The following is a 21,602-nucleotide window of genomic DNA, read 5'->3' on the forward strand; positions in this document are numbered from 1 at the left end:
TAGTGACAGATATCTGAAAATGACATATTTTTCATGATATTTTGGTCTTGAAAATGACATCTACAATATATTTATGACAAAGTCTTGCGTTGTCTGGAGTCTCCGGTCCAGTGGGGAGGAGACCCCCTCCTGTCCAGTCCAGTCCAGTCTCTACTACTCTTGGGATGTTGCCAAGCAGCATTCCTGCGAAGCAGTGTTAAGCGGTTGATTCGGCCGTTCATCTTGGCACGAATTGCATGGAGTGAATTTGAGTGCATACAAATTTGAATCGTTAATTGCTCGATAAAAAGCCGAGCCATTGATTGCCGATAAGAACGAACGAATCAGCCTCTCTACACCCACTTTGCAGGGGTGCTTGGCAGTATCTCCGGAACTTGCTATCCTTCTACATAGCTTCCAAACTGTATTTTGCTATCTTTCTACATAATTTGAAGGGTGAGTTAGTACGGTGCACTCTAGTAAACTCTACAAATTTTAATTATCTATCATTTCATATTTTTAATAATTAAATACAAATTGACCTCCCTTTCTTTTAGGGGGCGCCAATAAATTATCCACTTATTGTGTGTGGGGTTATAGGATTGAGAAGAAAATTGAGGTTTTTCATCATCCATACGCGTAGAAAATGATTATTTTAGAGCATTAAAATTATTTTTGGGAACATATATCAAACTCATTGTGGGCACACGCCCCAAAATTTTCAATTTTGTTATTTTAAAATCGGGTGCGGCCCTCTTTGAAAAGCACGGCGAAACGCTTCGATTCAGAGTCGCCACTCGGGTTTTAGCGGTGAAAAAAACACCCAAGGAACCAAACTCGAAAACGTTTGCTACGTTTGTTTGATTTTGACAAAGGCTTGTAGACTGGACCGTCGTCACCTTCGATATCAAAGGTTCGGGAGCCAGGTTACTAGAGAGGGAAAGGGTTTTATGGCACCCCTCTCGCCCAATCCGGAGATCGGTCTCTACTCAGACATTTTTATAAAACTTTTGCATTTTTCTCTCATTGATCATTTTTTTAGCCAGTTAAGGCGGGGGAACAGTTAATGGGGATTAAAAAAACTGTGACAAGTTGCAGCTATGTGACAAAAATGCTTATGGAGATGATTTGCTTGCAATAATGAATATAGATTGAGAACAAGCACCGAGAGCATTTTGAAAAGGTTGGAGTATGCTGTTTCCCGGGGAAGTGAGCAGGTATCACACCAGTATGCACTGGCCAGGCCACCGCATGCTGATTCAACCTGCGCACGCCACTAAATAACTGGCGTACTTCAACTATCTGGTCTCACAGTCTTTGTTTGCAACCCTTTGGGCTCTGGAAAGGACCAGCGCGCACCCAAGACAAACCACGCAATTTAATAACAGCATATATATACAGATTACAGGCATGTGAAATGGCTTGAAGCCATGAAAATAGACAGGACAACCCCATAAACAGAGTGGCGAAATAATAAAAGGCCAAAGCCAAACTAAATGCAAGGGCCATCCACCTGAGCTTGGTACTACTGCCGTACGCCAACCCTAGGAGACCGTATGCCAGTGGTACTTCCTGCCTAGTATATGGCTTTGCATCATTTGGGCTCTGGAGTATGACCAGAAAGATCCCCGAGGCTTACTAAAGCAAATAGAAGCAAGTATTCAGAAGCTACAACTATACAGTGCTAATATACAGAAAGCTGCAAACCGGTTATTAACATGCCATAAGGTGATGGAAGTAAAACATAAGCAAGAAACAGGCGACCCATGATCCCCATGCCAGTAATGCACGTACCGCCATGACTGGCGTACGGCTTGGCGTTACCAGCGTGCGCCATGTTTCGTCTCATACGATTGTTGTATTTTACCAGTTTAAGGCTAGGACTAGTATTGATTACTAGCCTGGACCTTACTAGTTGCTTCGTTTTCTCCGATGTAATGGAATAATACTCCAAGCGTAGGATTTAACACGTCGATTGAAGCATAATAAACCGGAAACCCGGGATCATACCCAAGGGAATAATTATATGGCTTGATCGGATTTGTAGATGCAAGTAAGGGCTTTCGGTTTTTAGACAGCCAACTTTGTTTTACTTTAAACGGTGGAAATAAAAGGGCTAAATTAAAAACGAATTAACTAGAGAAAAGATAGGCTAGGTCTAGGAATTATTAACACTCAAGACTCAAGCTAAATCACACTCTTCACCCAATTACACAATTTAAGATACTTGATTATAGTTCTCAAACCGGAAGATAAAATGATTTGTGAATCAAGCTAGCTCTAGAATTCATTTGGCAAATACCTCGAGCGACAGAGCTCTAAGTATCATGTGTGGTGGGTAGGCGATGCTCCCACCTACACATGATCAAAGAGGTTAACACCTCGGTAATTTGACAAACAAACCCGAACCCCACATCAATTTTCAAATCAAAGATTAAAGCTTTATTGGGTGCAAAATGCAATTTTCGCCCGAGCCATGAGATGCTAATCATTCCATGACCTAACCTTTGAAACTACTCACCCATATCTAGAGAGATAAAAGCAAACAAAAATCTACTTAACATAATGAAAAGCAACACTAGAAGAAAATTAGAGATTAAGATAGATCGGGAGAAAATAAACAACTTTAATTAAAGCAACAATGTCAAAAACTAACAACTAAAGACAGAAATTGAAATATTTAAAACTGAAAATGAAGAACACTCAAGAACAATTTGAATTGCAAAGAAATCTAATCTAGATCTAGAAAATGTACTACTTGAATCTATCTTACTTGTTTTTACAAAACAATGACATAAGCTTTTATATCCTGAAGATCCGCGCCTGGAATATTCCCAAGATGCTCAGAAAATTCGCTCTTAAGTCCCTCGGCATCGATGGCAACGGCCTTAGAGTGCTCTACTAAGGGGGTCGGCATCGATGTAACATATGGCATCCCATCGATGCCGAGATGGATAAGAGACTGGACCACTAAGGGGCTCGGCATCGATGGACCTTAGAACTTGACATCGATGCCGACTGCATTAACCCAGAATTCTGCCTTGGCTGCCTGCCTCTTGCTCGGGCAAATCTGCTTCTGCTCGGGCAATTCTGCATCTGCTCGGGCAAATCTCCACAGCATCTTATTTTCATTCTCAAAACTTAAGTAAAGATTGCATTTTAAACATTTCTTTTACCTTTTCTTTACTTTAATTTATTTAATGAAAATAAGGAAGTACCCCCCATTTGGAAACAATGGCATTACCAGAATTTTGATATTTCAATCTTATCAAAATGTTGACCCCCAGCTTTTAGTGTAAAACAGAAAACAACACACTTTTCTATCGAATAAATAGCTCAAAGCATGACCTTAATCTTCGAATAAAACCTTGCAATTTTGAAGTTGCTCTTAGAAAAATTCAAGGATCAATTACCGCCATTTTTTATCTCGAAAATCGATATTTTTTCGAAAAGTGATTTTTCCATACTTAGACAGATTTTCAGGGGCCGACAAGGTCTTCATTGGTTCCTCGAGTGCTTGGACGCACTCGGGCCATGGATGATGTCAAAATATGCCTTATTCACACGATTTACCTGAAAGCACTAAAAACATACCTTATGAGTAAATGCAATTAAGAAGCAACTAATTAAGCGATGAAATTAACTAAAACTAGATACTAGCGCACCCTCTTATCACTAGTTCCCCTCAGGGGTCGAAAACAGAAAGCCACACAAAGGTGGTATACCTTTTGTGTTGAGGTTTGAAGGTGGTTTTGAGCTTTGAAGTTGAAGATGGAGGTTGGATGATGACTGAATGACATTGGGTGTATGGGAGTGGACTCCTCTTCTTTCTCTTTCAATGGAGGAGGAGGGATAGAGAGCAAGAGAGGAGAGAAAAGAGGTTGGACTCTTTAATGTTGTTAACCCTTTGCAAATGAATGCAATGGGGTATTTATAGCGCAAGAGAGGAGAGAAAAGGGGTTGAACTTTTTAATGTTGTTAACCCCTTGCAAATGAATGCAAATGAGTATTTATAGCACAAAAGTGGACTGAGAGAGAGCAGTCAGCTGGGGTTAAGGGTTGGTTATGTTAGGGAGAGGAGTCTCCCATGCATTTAATGCATGGGACTAGGTGATGAGGGATTTAGGAGAGAGAGGGGAACGTCTCTGCAGAGTATAATCATCAGGGGAACTGTAGCCTATGTTAGGGTGGCCACCAAAGTCCCGAGCACGTGACAGAAAAGTGGTGATTTGACTGGCTTTGACCAGCGTATGCCATGTTTTGACCTGCGTGCGCTAGTGATAACTGAGTCAACGGTCGATGACCGACACGTGGCAGTTCACTAGCGCACCCCAAGAGAACACTTGCGTAAACAAGTAGGGTTTTGCTGGGGCCATCTGGCTCGAAGGGTTTGAGGATGGAATTCGAAAGGGTTTAAATGAGAAATGTCCAAAGCTCAAAGCTCAAGACCTGTCATCGACCTTGGAATGTTCTCGACCTTTAATCATTATTGGGGAATCAAAAGACCGTAAATAAGCTGGTTTGGACAGTCCAAAATAGGATGTCTACACTCATGTTGAGATTAAAAGAAATCTAGAAGAATGGAAAAATTAAGTTTTGAAAATTTGGCAGTGAAAATAATCCTAGAACGTACAATTAATTTTTATATGCAATAGAAAGTGACCAAAGGATAGCAGAAATACTAATAAATAAAGATTCAAATCGGTCAACATTTTGAGAAGTAAAGTTCTTTTCTAAAATTTCGACAGCAGAAAAAACCCAACAGTAACAAAGGTAAAACTAGTAAATGTAAAAATGCATAAAAAAAAATTGGGTTTTTTAATATCTAAAGGTTGTTACTTGACCTTCAATTATGTAGATAGATAATAGAAATTTGAACGATGAGTTAACTTTTGAAGGTTTTACCAAAGCTTCTAAAACATTATTGTACTCATTCGATCAATAACTCATTTGCTACTTCTGTTAGAGATGCTCCCATCGGGCCTTGATAGCTTAGTAAATAACTCATTCGATCAAGGAAAAAAAATATCAAGGAAAAAAAAATAGACTAACAAACATGATTTCAAACATCTACGATTACTTTCTATTATTAAGCTTGCCATGTGATGTGATCCCGACGTAATTGCGAACCAACCTACCCAATTACCGACAAAGCACCTTAACACCAAAAATAATTGTAATTGAAGGAAAGATGGTTTCTTTGATATAGGGTGTCCACTATAGATATGTTAAAATCGCAGTTAATATAAAAATCGCCCCATTCGTTAAAGCTCAATGCATAAAAATCCAAGAAATAGCCCTATATGGAGAATATCATGTCGTGGGGACGTAAATTTTTTTTCCTTCCGTATGTCGCTGTCACATGTATATATCTTTGCAGCTATGGGCGGCTTCATCTTCGGTTACGATATTGGAATCTAAGTATTCAAAATATCAATCACAAAATTTCATACTTTTGAACCATTTCTTCTACTTAGAATCTACAGATCTCCGTGTAGGAATTCTAGATAGAAAAGAGATATGAATATGAAACCTTGACATTTTAAAAATGAATCCAGCTGCTCCGCAATCTGTTTTTTGTCTGTTGAGCGCAGTTGGTGCAATAAAAATCTACCAAAAACATTTTTAACAGTTAAGTGTTGCTTCTTTCATTTTTCTCCTATATAAAAAAAAATTGAATTACTGCTTTTGTTTGCAAATCTAAACTATTGATCATGGGCAGCAGATATACAACTGCTTTGTGCAATCCAAAAATAGAAGAATGAGAAGCTAGGCCCATTAAAATACTCTCTCTGTCCCTATTCTTTATTCCCTTTTGGGGATTCCAACTATATAATAAAACACAATCATTACACTTTTAAAAACTTATTTTTCTCATTTTACCCTTCAATTATTACTTTTTCTTACTTTTTTGTACTACTAATTTAAGAAATGGAAGGGTAAAAGAGGAAATCTAATATATATTACCCATTTAGTTTTGAAATGGGACAATCTTTTTGGGACGAAAAAAAGTGCTAATTGGGACCAAAAAAAGGAGACAGATGGTGTTATAGGTGGTGTGACATCGATTTCACATTTTTTTAAAGAAATTCTTTTCGGTGTTATACAAGAAGGAAAAGGAGGCCAGGTCGATGAATCAGTACTGTAAGTTTGACAATCAGACGGTGACTGTGTTCACGTTGTCTCTGTATTGGCTACGTTGATCTCTTTGGCAGTGTTCTGTTTTGCGCTGGAAAAATGTTCAGTAATAGCATTCGTTCATGAATTTCAAAGTTCAAGACGTTCATCTTTGCCATTCTTTAGGTAAATGAGGTAAAAAGTTATAACCCGGTCATGCTTACCCCGTGCATGTCTCGTGCTCGAGTTGTGTCCATGTCGTGCTTGTTCTTTACCATGCACGTGCCTAGTTAGTCTCATCATCCACTCACTTAGATTTCTCACAAAAATATTAATTTGATAGTTTGCAGTTAAATTGTTTTCGACATAGAAAACCATTGCATAATGATACAACAAATTTATTACTAGTACACGGCTTTTCCAATTCTAGCTCTAGCTCTGATCGAAATGCAATGCAACTACCAGTGCCTGTTTTATTTCGTGTTCATCATTCCAGAAAATAGGACACCTGAGAAAGGTTATGGGAATTGGACTCCAGCGCGAGTAAATTATTTGGTGGTCTTTGGCATCGCCACGTTGTACCTAATATTTTTATCCATTACACATTTTTATGGAGAGGTCACAATATATGGAGGGGTCAAGTATTCCTAGAGTGAAAGTCAAAGGCCCGGGGAGGTGCTGGGCCCGAGGGCTGTCAAGGGGCTCAGCAGGGGCTGTCAAGGGGTTCAAGGGCTGACAAGGAGTCAAGTATTCTTGCGTTTGGTTGCCTCTCTTCTCATTTATATAGTCTGTTGATTTTGTCACTTCCTTTTTTATTAACGCTATTCCCCTGCAAGTGTATTTTTTGTGAAAAACACACTTACAGAAAAGTGACGTTAATAAAAAAAGAAGTGACAAAATCATTTCCCTTTATATATCCTCCTCTGTTCCCATTTGCTCTTCCTTGCTTCTCTGTTATTGTTCAACCCTTTTCTCTCATTTATCCTCCTCTCCTCATTTTCTCTCCCTCGCCAAGGTGTGATTGGTAAACGTCATTCTCAACTTTCTTGAAGCCCAACTTCGGGAATACTACATAATTGTTTTTGTAATTCACTTTTATATTTATCTTTTAGATTTTGAAGAAATAAAATTAGAAATAGATGAATTATTTTAGATTTTTGGTAATGTGTGTATTAAAGACTTTTCCATAAATATTGTTCATTTTCACCATTCGCATCTCCCATAAAATTATCTATATATTATCTCACATCCAATAAGAAAGAAACTAACTGTCCCGCACGTCGGTTTGTGCGCCATCGATACAAGTTTTTTTTTTTTTTTTCTTGTCAAAAACATCGGTGCAAGATTGGTCGGCACCCGTATACAGGTTCTTTTAACAACTACTCTACTTGGGAGGGTAACCAAAAAAAAAAAAAAGAACAAATCATTATCATTATTATCTTTAAAAGTTCTTTAATTGATTTTGGTTTCTTGTACTCATCAAAAAAGGAAAAAATGGTTTCTTGTTTGCCTGTTTACCGGATTGTTTGGGAACTCCTAATTTACCTTCCATCTGCAAACCGTTGGCCACAGCCACGTCCAAACGCTCCCTCGCGATTTTCCTGAGGTGATCCTTTCCTCTCACATGCCGCCTAAACTACCCGTCTTCGACTGAGAAACCATTCCCCAAATAATCCAAAGCGTAGTATTGCAGCTAAGATATTCGCAATCAAGATTTGTTTTTCGGAACCCTAGGTTTGCCGTAGCATCGAGAATCATTACAATTCTGTTCGATATTGTTGTACTTGTTGTTCAGTAACAAGTTGTGATGTTTGATTGATTGATCGTCGTTTTCTGTGATGCGATTGGTTGTGATTTTCAGAGTGAATGCAATGGAAGTGGAATTGATAACAGAGGGCGTGTCGGATGATGATGCTTTCAGCTTTGATCAGAACAATGATGTGAGTTTCTGATCGTCATTTGTTGCTGTTTTGCTCAATTTTTGTTCTTCTATCCATAAACAAGAATCACTAAAAATTTGGGTGTTTTTAAAGTTCAGGAATGGCAACTAATGAGAAAAAGGGGGACTTTGGTGTAATGAAGTAGTGAAACTGTTTATATCTATTGAATTAAGAAACTAAAACTGTTACATTCTCTATGAACTATGGTTAACAGAAGCGGGTTGGGAGTGGATTAATGGATTTCCAAAACTATATTCTGTTAGGTTCGAAACCTCCTAGGTGCTATCAACTCTCACGGGGTTATTCCATACGGGGCTGTGTTCCAGCTTGAATTGGCCCTCCGCTGGTGGATGGGGGGATTGGTCCACCAGAGATTAGGTTGAGGCACGCCCAAGCTAGTCTGGAAAGGATGAGTTATCAAAAGGGAAAAAAAACTGTGTGTTGTTTCATATCTTGGTATGGTGACATTAGCTTAAAAATTTAGAATGTTCCGATTGAGTATGGGGAGATTATGGGGAAAATAGTAGGTTCAAATTTGTGGTTTTTGTTTTTTGCAAGTGCTAGTTTTATGAAATGTGCAATTTATGTGATCGCAGGATTTTTTAACTCTGGATGGTGAGAGATGTGGGATATGCATGGATATTGTCATTGATAGGGGGGTGCTGGATTGCTGCCAACACTGGTATGTTCATAATTCTCCGAGAATTTCATATATAATGAAGCTTTTAGAGTAATGATAGTGTGGGTTGCCTTTAAAGGCATCAGAGTGGTGCAGCTTTCTTCCTATACTCCACTGTCTTTTATTTTGCGAACGTAGGTAATCATCAATTGATATTGGTTACTCTCTTTCTGTTAGGAAGACCTAGCTACTGATATCTATTCGTCATCTATTTGTACCTTTGACCTCAGTTTTCTTTGTTCTGTGTCCCTACCATAGGTACATAATTGGGATAGTTTATGAGATAACTTATTTATCTGTCCCTATTGTGCCAAATAGGGGAACAGGTTGATCATGGGGTGATCAATTGTTTGGTCTTCCCATTATCCCTTGGTTACAACTTTGGGCAGGTTTAGGTATTTGTTTTCTCAATTTCCAAAAAAATGTGTATGGGGTGATTTTATTTGGTGGATGTGCTTTAGCATATATGAGATCATTCCGGTTGTTGGATGCACTTTATTCTCCTTGATTTCTTGTTCTCAAATGTCCAACAGTAATTTCAAACTGGTTGGAAACAATGTACTTATTAGCTTGGCTGTTGTATGATACTTGTATCTTATGAGACTTCACAACAATCAAAAGCATAAGAAGGTTGCATGGGTGAATTTTTGGTCGCATGTAATTGGATTGTTTTTGGTGGGAAATGACATTGTAAGCATGTTAATGTTTCTCAAGAAGTTGATTTTATGTGAAAATCATAAATCACCTTGGTTTATCATTTGTATTCAGGTTCTGTTTCACATGCATTGACAACTGGGCTACCATCACAAACCTTTGCCCGCTTTGCCAGAATGAATTTCAGTTAATCACATGTGTTCCTGTAAGTATTAAATTGTTGGAGCTTTGTCTTCTTTGTTTGGTGATTCCTTCTTTGGAACTTCATCATCACCCACTTGTCCAATTGATCCTTGACGGTCTCTTGCCACTGTAGTTTGATAATGCTGCATTGATGTTGCCGACTAAAACTGATGTTGCGTTATTGTAACCCCAGCTAACAATTTTCACTGACAATGAAGGTATATGATACCATTGGCAGCAGCAAAATTGATGAGGAGTTGTCCTCCAGGTACTCATTTATATAGGTTGAATTTGTGTTGCTCCTACTTCGGTCTGATTTGAAGCCATATATACTTTGTCTGTAAGATATTCATACAGCCCAAGGTTTCTGTGTTCCATGTTCTTTTCATGTGTTTGAACTTGACAGTGAACTGGAGGCAGGAATGCCTTTCACTGATGTAGATGTAGCTTATGTTAGATTTATGCTTCACAAAGGAGCAAGTTTAATCCCATCTTTCATTTTGTTCATGTGATACTACTGCAGTGGTGGCTCTAGGAATTTTTATGAGGGTAGTCATAAATGACTTAAGTTCTACTGTTCTACAAATCCATTAAACATTCTTATGTAATGTGTTGATATTGACATTTCCACCCCTAAGGTATAAATACGTAGGATTTCAATTGTATTCCGACTAGTTTTATTTTTATTTTTTATACTTCAAAAAATTGTGAGTTGAAAGTTAAATAGTTTAGATAGATGAAATCACTAAATTGGAAGCTAGCTAGTTTCACTATATTTATTTGATTCACAAATAATGAATAAAAACTGAACGGAAAATTAGTATTTTAGATAGATAGGATTTTAACATATGTAGAGAGGCCATATATGTAGTGGACCAATTGAATTTTGTTTTCTTCTCTAGAACTTCTCTCCTTTTCCCTCCTATGTTAAGTTATTGTGGGTGTTCATAATGTTTTCGTATAGAGAGAGAGAGAGAGGCCATATATGTAGTGGACCAATTGAATTTTGTTTTCTTCTCTAGAACTTCTCTTCTTTTCCCTCCTATGTTAAGAGATTGTGCGTGTTCATAATGTATAGGGTGTTCAATTAAGTAGGCTAGCTCTAAATAAACAAATCCTTCATAGATGAGATTTATGCTTGAGGGTGTTCAATTGACCACCCTATTCAAAGGGTGGAGCTGACAGTGTACTACTGGGGCAAGGGGAGGAGGGGGATAGAGATGAATTAAAGTATTCAAAAGGTTTGTCCTTGCTTAATGGTGTCTCTATAAAGGTTGCGGTAGAGTTTCAGGAAGAACATGAAAGAATCAAAGAATCATAAATTAGGAAAATGATGATTTGAAAGATGCCAAAGACATATGGGACCTTGCATTGTGCATCATTCACATGAACTGCGCTCAAACTATTTTTACATTGCATACATGTAACATATTGTCAAGTATTTTTGCAATTGATTCACGACAGTTTCAACTATAGTTACTTTTGGCAGCTACTTATGTGACCTTTTCTTTGTTTCATCTGTGCAGAGAGGATGATTGGTGCATTGAAGGGAAAACCAATACCCTTTCTTTCCCCTCATACTACATTGATGAAAATGTAAATATTCTACAAAGAAATCTCTTTAGAGGGTAATTGCAGAACTGACTCCAGTTATTATGGAGCTAGCTTAGTTAAGCACACACAAACTCCCACACCCCCAATATAAAGGAAAGTGGTGACATAAGTCATAAATGTGCATTCACGTTTTCTAACTATTTTTCAAAGGTACTAACATCTGTCTCCTAAGATTACAAGTTCCTCGTGTGTTCCTCGTCTCAAGCTTAGGAAACTGGCTATTTAGGTTGAAACGGGCAGCATAATTTTCATGCTTGGTGATATATCCAGGTGTTATCAAGAAATGTGCATATGTTCATGACTTTCTTTGATTCTTCATTCACAATTGATATGTTGAACCTAAGATGTATGTATTGCACATGGTCGTAATTGTCACTCTTCACTAGTTGAAGAAGTTATGATGTGGGGAAAACTGAAGAAAATGTTAGGTATCAGCGGTCAGAATGCATCACTGCTGTACTTACATGTTGTAAACTGAAGGATGGGTTCTAAGTCCTTTAAATCTAGTAATTCTCTAGGAGGGACATCTTAATTTAGAACATATGTAGAGTCGTCTTCTTTCTCAAGTTTTGGGACCAGTTTTCATCTGTTGAAATTTGCAATTTATGTGTATCGAGCACACTGTTCTTATACACTCTACCATGTTGTAGGCAGTTATCTGTTTGGATGGAGATGGATGCAAAATCCGAAGTGGATCAGTTACTATTGATGAAGATTCCAATCTTGATACGTCTATTGCTTGTGACTCATGTGATACATGGTATGCTTAACCTGTTAAAACATCTTCTCGTTTGTTTTGTTTTATTTATGGATTCAGAACTACTCATTATGATGCTATATCAACTGAAAAGTTGTATTGATAAAGAGCTAGAAAACTCTCCACGTATGTACCATTCAACTGCAATTGTCACGGTATGGAACTCAATAGTTCAGAGAGTAGAGAGGTGATGCTGCAAGGGGTTGAGAGAAGCATTTACTAGTACAAGGTTTAGGTATTTCAGTAATTCAGTGTTATTCGATAGTCTCAGAGGGAGGGGTCTTGTTTAAATGAGCCTTGGAGAGTTTTTTTGTTTTACTCTTCGAACGTTTAAATTCGTAAAATTGGAACCTTAGGAATTAGTTCTTGCTCCAAAAGAAATGAAGTTGCTTCCAAGCGTTGATTGGGAAGTTCATAGAGATGGAAAACCCTTCCATGTAAGAGCATCCGCAATGTAATAATCAAAATCAAAATGTTGTTAAAGTTAGCAATGTTTGCTCAAAAAAGTGCTCACATTGTAATAACCAAACTTAGCAACCTCTTAACAACTCATCAAACTTTGGCCTTTGAATAATCAAAACTAACAACTTTTTGCCAATAATCAAATCTAATGGTCCCCACATTTTCTCAATCAAGTACACCCATCATTACACAAAACCTTCTCTCTCTCTCAACAATGTTTTCAAAAAATAAATTTTAAAAACTATTTTTTTTAGAAACTTAAAAAAAAAATAGTTTAAAAAAAAACTGTTTTTTTTTTGAAAAATTGTTTTCAAAAACCGTTTTTACACAAAAAAAAAAAAAAACCTTTTTGAAAAAACTAATATTTTTCACTAAACTCTTTTTTTTTAATTATTTTTTTTCAAAAAAACTATTCAAATTATTATCACAATTTTGTTTTTAGAATTTCGTAGTTTGAAAAGGTGGTGTGGTAAGTTTTGGTTATCCAATTTTGATTATTACTAACCTTAGCAATGTCTTAAATGGATAACCAAAAGGTGATGTGGCAACTTTTAATTATCCAATTTTGATTATTACATTGTGGATGCTCTAATATTTATTATTTAAGCGTATCATGTTGGCAATTTCGTAAAAGTGTGTGATGACTGCCACCCTTAATTATGACTCGGTGAAAACAATTTTCTGCTTTACATAAACCATATCCAGTTATGGTGGAAAAATCACTCTCCACGGTGTATACGTGATTCTTGTTTCACCTTTTTATGTCACGAGGACCAGTGTAGTAAATTTGATTAATCCCTTCCAAGCAGTCTATTTTTAGGATCTACTTGTATTTGGTTCAGCCTTTAAAATTGTGCAATTGTTATGTTTGCCAAGGAAAGCGGGGAGTTAATTTTGAAGTTCTGAATTTCACTGTTTGAAACATGGATTTACTAAATTTAGATCTTAAGGAGCAGGCCCTACGTTTGCAACAGGTATCATGAAACTCTAAATGAAGCTCTCTTGACATCATTAAGATGGCTTCTAGTTATTTCTCTGACGGAGCTGCCTCTTGAGAAGCATTATGGAAATCAAATACTTTTAGTGGAGTTCTCATGGACTTTGAAATCTGGAATTTTTAGAATCGAAACCATGCCAGAAAGGAATTTTCAACTTTCATTTCTGATGACTTTGCCGGGGATGTGAAGTCACCTCTTACTTATGCGTGCATAAGAGTTAGTTCACATGTTGAGAGATCTACATATTTGTTTACTCTTATTAGTTATGCCCATACATACTTATGCATGTACTTATATTCTTTTTCCTATGATTTTCTTCGTTATTCTTTTTTATGCTTTTGAATGGGTACTCTCTTTCAATTTGGGATCACTATCTTTCATAAGTTATAAGTTGGGGGATCATTATCTTTCACGAGTTATAAGTTTTATGATTTCATCTTCTGCCATATCTCATTCAAAGTTTTGATGCTGGATGGCCCTAATTGTTTGTTGACTTAAATGGAATCAGGTATCATGCTTTTTGTGTGGGATTTGATACTGAAGGGACATGTGAGAATTCATGGTTATGCCCAAGGTAATTTGACAGGTGGTTTTAATTTATAATTCTGTCAAAAATTTGGGCTAGGTTCATTTGCCGGATGCATTTTTACAGAATCAGCATTAGGCACCATTGTCTTAATGCTCTTTGTTGGCTTCTCTCTTGGAGTTCATTTACCTTTTCACCCATGACTTTTCAAGACAAGTATCTGGACTTTGTTTTGTTTGCTCGTACAAATATTTGAACTTAGTTAACATGCTTGTGCTCCCGTTCTGCATACAGATTCCACAAGGGGTATTTTTACATCTTGTGCTTTGGAATTTCTGACTGACAATCCAATCAGATTGTTGCAAAAGTTCCTAACATCTGATGTATCCTTGGGGAAAATGGAAGTTGCACTTATGGTTTAGTTTCATCCAGCGAGTGCAAGTGACTCTCCAAGTTGGGACCCAATTTATTTGCTCTTTTATCCTCCATCAATGTGCTTCGGGCACTGAGTATGGCAGTTTTTTATTGCAATAAGCTCCATCTTGGGCCTCTTTTGCTATCTTGTTTGTCAATGATGTAGGTGTGTAGTGAATGAGAATCCCCAAGAAACAGATGTGATTCCAGTGCTGAGGCCTAGCAACTACGGGTGTCTAGAAAATAGCAATAGTGATTGTTTCGTTGATGCTGCTTTTTCTAGAAAGGTTTCTGTATCAGTTGCTGATGCTGGCGAGACAGCTGTTGTTGTCTCAATGGTTGAGAATCAAATGACAGACAGACCAAGTGAAAAACTGCCATCAACCTTAGAAGTTGACAAAGACCTGAAAATTGAGAGGTTGGAAATACCATCAACTGAGAAGCCTACTACTCAACCAGTTTTGAAGTCAGAGAAGTTGGAACTATGCTTATCACAAGATGTATCCTTTAGTTTGCCATGTAGTTCGTTTGGGAAAAGTGAGTTGAAGATGTCTTCCCCTGATAAACTGATGAAAGAACCAAGTGGCGTTGATGGCTTTGTTATTTCTTCAAGGAAGAAGTTAAACGGGTGTTACTCTGGTAATGAACCATCTGGATCCAGTCTGGATCTGCATCTTGGTTTATCTGTGGGCTGTTCTTTTTTTGGTATGTTAAAGATGTAGAAATTCTGCCTATTTCTCATGCAGCCACACACACACATTTCATTACACTGACCATTTCTCATTTTCTTCCAGTTGACTTTGTGAAAAACGATGTAGCTGAAGATCAAGCAGCTGGAGACATGCAGCAGAAAAGTTGTTCAGAAGAATATTTATTGCCAGGTGTGGAATGGAGTGGTTTGTGATTTCCTTTCTTCTAGGGATTTTGGCACTCAGATAGTATGACCAATTGTGTTTTCAATCAGCTAGATATGTAGTTCTTTATGTCGATACTATGCTTATTGCCTATTTGATTTCAGGTGGCCGTTGTGTGCCTGCTGTGAAGGATACTACTCTTGGAACTACTGGTGCAAAGAGAAAGAAAAGAGATTATTACAGGTTAATGGTGCTCAATTGCTTCTTTTTCTGCAGTATAATATAGGTTTAGCCAATGGATACAGTGTCATTATTTTGAACACTTTTTTCACAATCAACCTATCTCTGGCTTGCTTGGCTCTTATTATCCCATTGTTCAACACATGCTTTATTCCCATCAACAAAAAACAAAATGCTTTAGGGTTGTCCAAGGAGCTTTTGCAGTCATACTTACTTATCCAAAGAAGGGGAAAAAAAAAGTAAACAAAAAGATGAAAGGAAAGGAAAGATAAGAACAGTTGCTTGCTGCTTGAAAATCCTTGAATTTATTTTGAACGGCGTGAAAATCCTCGAATTTGTCGCCTATGTAATGTAGACTTTCAAGTGCCTCATTTTCATAGACTGTTGTGTTGACTAGGGAAATTCTTATCTAACTTGCATTCAGTAGCTTTGTTATTGGCCGTATATGGCTGTGAACTTATGGAATTTCTTATTTTTTAAATTTGTTTTCTTTTGTTTTTTTCTCTTTTAGTTATGATGTTCCGACAGTTGCTGAGGACGAGGAAACCAAAGCTGAAGTTGAGACTAAAGCTTCAAGAAAAAAGGTCAGAGCTGAGAGAACCAGTCGAGTGATTAATTCAAGAGACCAAGCTGATGAATCTGTTTCCGATACGTCCCCGACATGTAACTCAGGAAAGGAAAATGCTGCTTCTGCTATAATGAGTATAGTTCAGGGGACAGATCGTAGACCTGTCAAGGGCCATACACACAATAATCAAACTGTTAAGTCCTCACTAGAGAGAGAAAATCCAGCTGGTTTGAGAATGAAAAAGATCATGAGAACAGCTGCCGAGGACAAGGAGTCATCCGTATTGGTACAGAAGCTGAGAAAAGAAATTCGGGAAGCCGTCCGCAACAAATCCTCCAAAGAGTTTGGTGAAAACCTTTTTGACCCAAAACTTCTTGATGCATTCAGGGCTGTTGTGGCTGGAACCATGACTGAACCAGCTAAAAAGGCTCCAGCTCTTGTTGTGAGGGATAAGAAGTTACTCTCACAGAAAGGAAAAGTACGTGAGAATCTAACAAAAAAGATATATGGGATTGGTGGAAGAAGAAAGCGGGCGTGGACCCGTGACTGTGAAATTGAATTTTGGAAACACCGTTGCTTGAAACCTGGCAGGCCTGAAAAAATTGAGACTTTGAAGTCAGTTCTGAATCTTTTAAGAAATGGCTCTTATGGGACAGAAATTAAGCAGGAAAATGAAGTGAAGGCCTCGAATCCCATTCTTTCAAGGTTGTATTTAGCTGATACATCTGTTTTCCCTCGTAAGGATGATATCAAGCCTCTCTCCGATCTCAACACTACTGATCCTACAGAGAATAAAGGACACTCTTCAATGGAAAAAGCACCTACTTCATCTCTGGGGCCTCAAAATCCAAAAACTCTGCAATTAAACATGGTTTTGCCACAGGTTGGTATTCCGTTGTCCGATGATAAAGGAAAGAAGAGTACTGCTGCTACAAACGTTAAGGGAGAATCTTCCTCTGTAAGTGGTTCCAAAGTAAATTTCCAGAAGGAAATGATTGGTAAATCTAATGATGTAAAGAAGGATAAGAGGAAATGGGCCCTAGAGGTTCTTGCTAGAAAAACTGCAACCACTGGCAGTAGTGCCGCACTCGAAAAACAGGAAGACAAAACGGTTCTTAAAGGAGCTTATCCTCTATTGGTGTGTGAAGATCTTGTTTTCTTGTACCATTTCAGACATACCATTTGATTTCTGCAACTTTTACTAGTTCTTTTGTTTCTATCATTTGACAGGCTCTATTACCAATTGATATGAGACCAGTATTGGCACCCAGTCGTCATAATAAAATCCCAATATCTGTTAGGCAGGTAAGTCGTGCCCTTTCTCCGTTTCTTAACAAGACCAGCAATTTGGCTAATCTATGTTGAACATGTTACTTTTCAGATTTCTAGATCAAATCTGGATGAATAGAATTGCAGAAACAGAACTGAGTTTCTACCAAAACAATAAACGTAACTCAGTCCTTTTTATGCCATTTATTCTACTAGTTGAATAACCCAAAGATTGAATTGAACGTAAGCACTCACGCTGGAGAACAAAGCTTCATTCCAACATATAGATTACTCGTATTACATATACTGCAGATTTGTCCTATCTTCACATCCGAACTTACCAGCTCTGCCACGTTTTCACCTCCACCCTCCTTCACATGCTCAATCCACTGCCAATACACTAGCCAATGTCATCCCAAGCACCACTGCCTCAACCAATTCGAGCAATTTAATAAGACCGAGCTGAATGTACAGTATAACAGAAGTCATTTATGTGCAGATATTTGAGGAATTTTAGTCATTGGGATTCATGTTCTTATCCGAACATCCTCATTGTTTTAGCCTCTTTAGCACAAGCCCTCTCTTAGTGGCGAAACCGATGTTCAGCATCATGAAACTGATAAATGTTGCTAAGATCTGAAATGAATAATTTAATTAGGTTATAGATTATTGAACAACATTCCTTGTACAGGCACAGCTTTACCGCCTCATCGAGCACTTTTTGCGCAAAGCAAATCTGCCCATCATTCGCAGAACTGCAGACACAGAGTTTGCTGTTGCTGATGCAGTTAATATTGAGAAGGAAGTTGCTGATAGATCAAATAGCAAGTTAGTATACGTTAATCTTATGTCTCAGGAGATACTACATCGATCGGATATCATCAAGCCTAATAGAGCCACAGAATCCGATCCTTCCCCAACTTCAGCAGTTCCTACTGACAAATCAGAACAAACAACCAATGATGTTTCTGATGGTCCAATGGTCGAGGAAGCATTGAAAAATGCGGGTCTTTTGTCCGATTCCCCACCAAATAGTCCTTATCACCAAATGGGAGAAGCAAATGACGAATATGACCTCTCTGGAAAGATTGGAGATGATCCTGAACCTGGTAATGTTTTTGAAATGGATTCTCATCCAGACCTTGATATTTATGGTGATTTTGAGTATGATTTGGAAGATGAAGACTTCATTGGTGCTAGTGCTGTAAAGGCATCTAAGGTAGAACAAGAAGAGTCAAAAATAAAAGTGGTTTTCTCCACTCTCAATTCAAATATATCAAATAATGCTAATGGCATTGAGGATCATGAGGGAACAAATGATGTTGGAGTGGAGGTTAAGGATGGGGATTGCATTAATCAAGACCCCTTAACAGATGGGGGAGGGGAAGAGCCTTCTCTTGCAGAATGTGAAGAACTATATGGTCCCGATAAAGAACCATTGACAAAAAGGTTTCCAGAAAGTGCATTGATAAAGAAGCCCAGTGAAACAACGGCTGATGGTGCATCCCCAGAGAAAACTGAATATTCCGGATCCAGCCAAACGGCAAAGGCTAGTGAATTAGAGGGTGAGAGCTGTGCAGAGAATTTAGTTGGTGGAGATAATGCACCGGATTGTTCTCAAACAAGTGAAAATGTTCCGAGAAAGGAGAAAATATCAAATACCTGTACAAGCAATCGATCTGATAGCATCAAGGATGTATCACAAAAGGTATCCGATGACTTCCTTTAACTTTTGGTTCTTTTCTTTGTTTGTTTGTTTTAACTTATGGTTTAATGTGATTGGCAAACACTAGTGTCACTGACGTTTCACCTAAGGTATCAGCCAACTTTCTGTAATTTTTGCTTCCTTTTTTATGGTTTGACTTGTGATTTAATGTTATTCACAAAAACTCAATGTAGTATAACTATATGATAAGCCGATTCATATGTAGTCACGATTTTCTCTTCTTTTACCTTCTTTTACGCTGTATTTGGACCAAGGATTTGGGGTTGTTTCTTGCCAAAATACTTGTCCCAAATACAGGCTTAGGGTTCGCCAACACCCATTTTCTCTTACGAGTTATGAACTCGTGCAGGTGGAAGCTTACATCAAAGAGCACATCAGGCCACTTTGCAAGAGTGGAGTGATCACAGTCAAACAATACAGATGGGCTGTGGAGAAAACGACTGAGAAAGTTATGAAATACCACTCCAAAGAAAAGAATGCAAAATTTCTCATCAAGGAAGGTGAGAAGGTGAAGAAACTTGCACAGCAGTATGTTGAGACCGCCCAACAGAAGGAAAGAACATAACATTTAGAGGGAACTATGATGTTGCAAATATCTCTTTTAATTTCCGTATTCCAGTGATTGTTATGTTAACAAGTATGAGGGTCGAAGCCCCATGTCGTCGTAACCGTGATTCCGAAAATTAACCTGTATGCAGATGATATATTGGGAAAGTGAGAAACAAAACTGTTGCAAATATCTTGCCTTGTAAATTATGAAGCAGAAATCCTATTGGTACCGACGGTACCCATAGGGAAAATGCACCGACGGCCACCGGACGGCCGTCTCCGGTCACCGGACGGCCGATCCGAGCCGTCCAAAAATTTTAAAAAATAAAACCGAGTGGCCTTACGCGAGAATCAATGGCATCCGAGGTGTGTAGGGTACTTGATCCGAGTACCCCTTTTTCGTGTATATACACGTATATACAAATATACACGAAAAATGGGTGCTCGGATCAAGTACCCTACACACCTCGGATGCCATTGATTCTCGCGTAAGGCCACTCGGTTTTATTTTTTAAAATTTTTGGACGGCTCGGATCGGCCGTCCGGTGACCGGAGACGGCCGTCCGGTGGCCGTCGGTGCATTTTCCCTATGGGTACCGTCGGTACCCATAGCAGTACTCACAATTATGAAGTAGCATATTAAGATGCCATTAGCAAGCCTTGTTAACTGATTATGTTTCATGAGATGGGAACGATAAACTCCTTGTGATTTTTGGCATAACTACAATGCTGGAGTTGTGAATTTATTGCAAGTACTGCCAGGATCCTGAAGCCACGACCCACGCGTCTGGAATCCGCTGTATGATTTCTCTCTTGCCTTAGAACTGCACCTAAACATTTGTCGAGGCCAACGTCTGCTCGCTCTCTGCTATTTCACCTCAAGAAACATCAATTCTGGCTTTCAGACCGAGTTGAATCTTGTTCTTGCTAAAAACTCAGGTCCACTGAGGGATTCAACTTGAGCACGTTTAATTTGTAGATAGCTCTAAAAATCATCTAATTTGGTTGGAAAGTGGAGTGTCAAAATCAATTTTCATTTGGTTTGAACAACATAAAGGATTACATATTTGAGAAGTTCTTAAAACAAGAAGTAGTGAAAGAGTTTTTTCTTCCCAGTTTTCTTGTAAAAGCACCAGGGGTATGCACTAGAAAAAATAATTATAAGGTAGGCATAATAAGGGAATTTAGAAGTCAAATAGATAAATATGAGATAGACATTTTTATTACTAGGGTGTGTGGTAAGCTAAGCACACCTCGACTAACTCTGGAAACCAATCCCATTGTTTGGGCTAATAACAAGAATAGAGACAAACATCCTTAGCATGTGCACACTTAAAGACAAATTGGTTACAGGTTTTTTCTGAACCACCAGATCACTAAGATGTGTCAACGTAGGTTTTCCGCATCTCATAAATATGACTACTATTAGGTTTGGTTCAAATTAACAATATGACTACTATTAGTTTTGGATCAAATTAACTTGGGGTGAACATTTTCACTCTCAAATTCTGTATGAAAGCCCTAAGGCTTTGTCAAGTCGAAACAAACTGTTTATTTAAATGTGGTTGGCATTTTATGTTCTTTTGTCATGTTTTCTCTAATAAGGGCATGTTTGGAACATAGAAAAAAGAAAGGAAAAGAAAAGAATGGAAAGGAAAGGAGAGTGTGTAGGAAAATTATTCTTTGTTTTGTTAATTTTCCTTCTTGTTTCCTCTCAAACCAAACCAAATATATATATATATATATATATATATATATATATATATATATATTTATATTTATTTATTTATTTCCCTCCTTTCTTTTCTTTTTCATAGGTTCCAAACAAACTCTAAAAACCTGGGAGGTTAATGAATATGTTGGGTTTTTTGGCTAGTAGTAGTAGTAGTAGGAGAGTTTCTCAATACAAGTTTCTCCCTATGTTAATAACTTGATCTTTTTTATACAATGCAATTTCCTTTTTGCAAGCAGCCGTTAATCCAGGAAAAACCTTCAATGCCACGGTTATTTGTAATGCCCTTATATATAGGATGTGAACCTCATGTATGTGTACGTCCCATACTACGTGAAAGA

At 37.9% G+C, this 21,602-nt stretch overlaps 1 protein-coding gene across 4 annotated transcripts; it reads left to right on the forward strand.

The window, feature by feature from the left end:
• The first annotated feature begins 7,573 nt into the window (after positions 1 to 7,573).
• LOC131317917 (uncharacterized protein At4g10930) lies at positions 7,574 to 19,717 on the forward strand. Of its 4 annotated transcripts, none has more exons than XM_058347612.1 (15): positions 7,574 to 7,830; positions 7,958 to 8,036; positions 8,633 to 8,718; positions 9,484 to 9,574; positions 9,771 to 9,820; positions 11,079 to 11,148; positions 11,817 to 11,926; positions 13,892 to 13,957; positions 14,490 to 15,028; positions 15,118 to 15,219; positions 15,342 to 15,420; positions 15,929 to 17,123; positions 17,216 to 17,290; positions 17,946 to 18,962; positions 19,330 to 19,717. In XM_058347612.1, the coding sequence occupies exons 2-15, from the start codon at positions 7,968 to 7,970 to the stop codon at positions 19,543 to 19,545; spliced, it is 3,765 nt and encodes a 1,254-aa protein (XP_058203595.1). In that variant the 5' UTR covers positions 7,574 to 7,830; positions 7,958 to 7,967; the 3' UTR covers positions 19,546 to 19,717. The 4 variants fall into 4 exon arrangements, with proteins under 4 accessions (XP_058203595.1, XP_058203597.1, XP_058203594.1 ...); XM_058347614.1 differs by having other exon boundaries at positions 15,118 to 15,204; XM_058347611.1 differs by having other exon boundaries at positions 7,574 to 8,036; positions 15,118 to 15,204.
• The last annotated feature ends 1,885 nt before the right edge of the window (positions 19,718 to 21,602 follow it).

Source organism: Rhododendron vialii, chromosome 2a, assembly GCF_030253575.1.
Source record: "Rhododendron vialii isolate Sample 1 chromosome 2a, ASM3025357v1".
NCBI lineage: Eukaryota > Viridiplantae > Streptophyta > Magnoliopsida > Ericales > Ericaceae > Rhododendron > Rhododendron vialii.

Coding starts and splice junctions, on each gene's coding strand:
- LOC131317917 (XM_058347611.1), top strand. CDS start 7,935: ATGCGATTGGTTGTGATTTTCAGAGTGAATGCAATGGAAGTGGAATTG. Junction 8,037..8,632: donor GCTTTGATCAGAACAATGAT/GTGAGTTTCTGA, acceptor ATGTGATCGCAG/GATTTTTTAACTCTGGATGG. Junction 9,821..11,078: donor GATGAGGAGTTGTCCTCCAG/GTACTCATTTAT, acceptor TCATCTGTGCAG/AGAGGATGATTGGTGCATTG.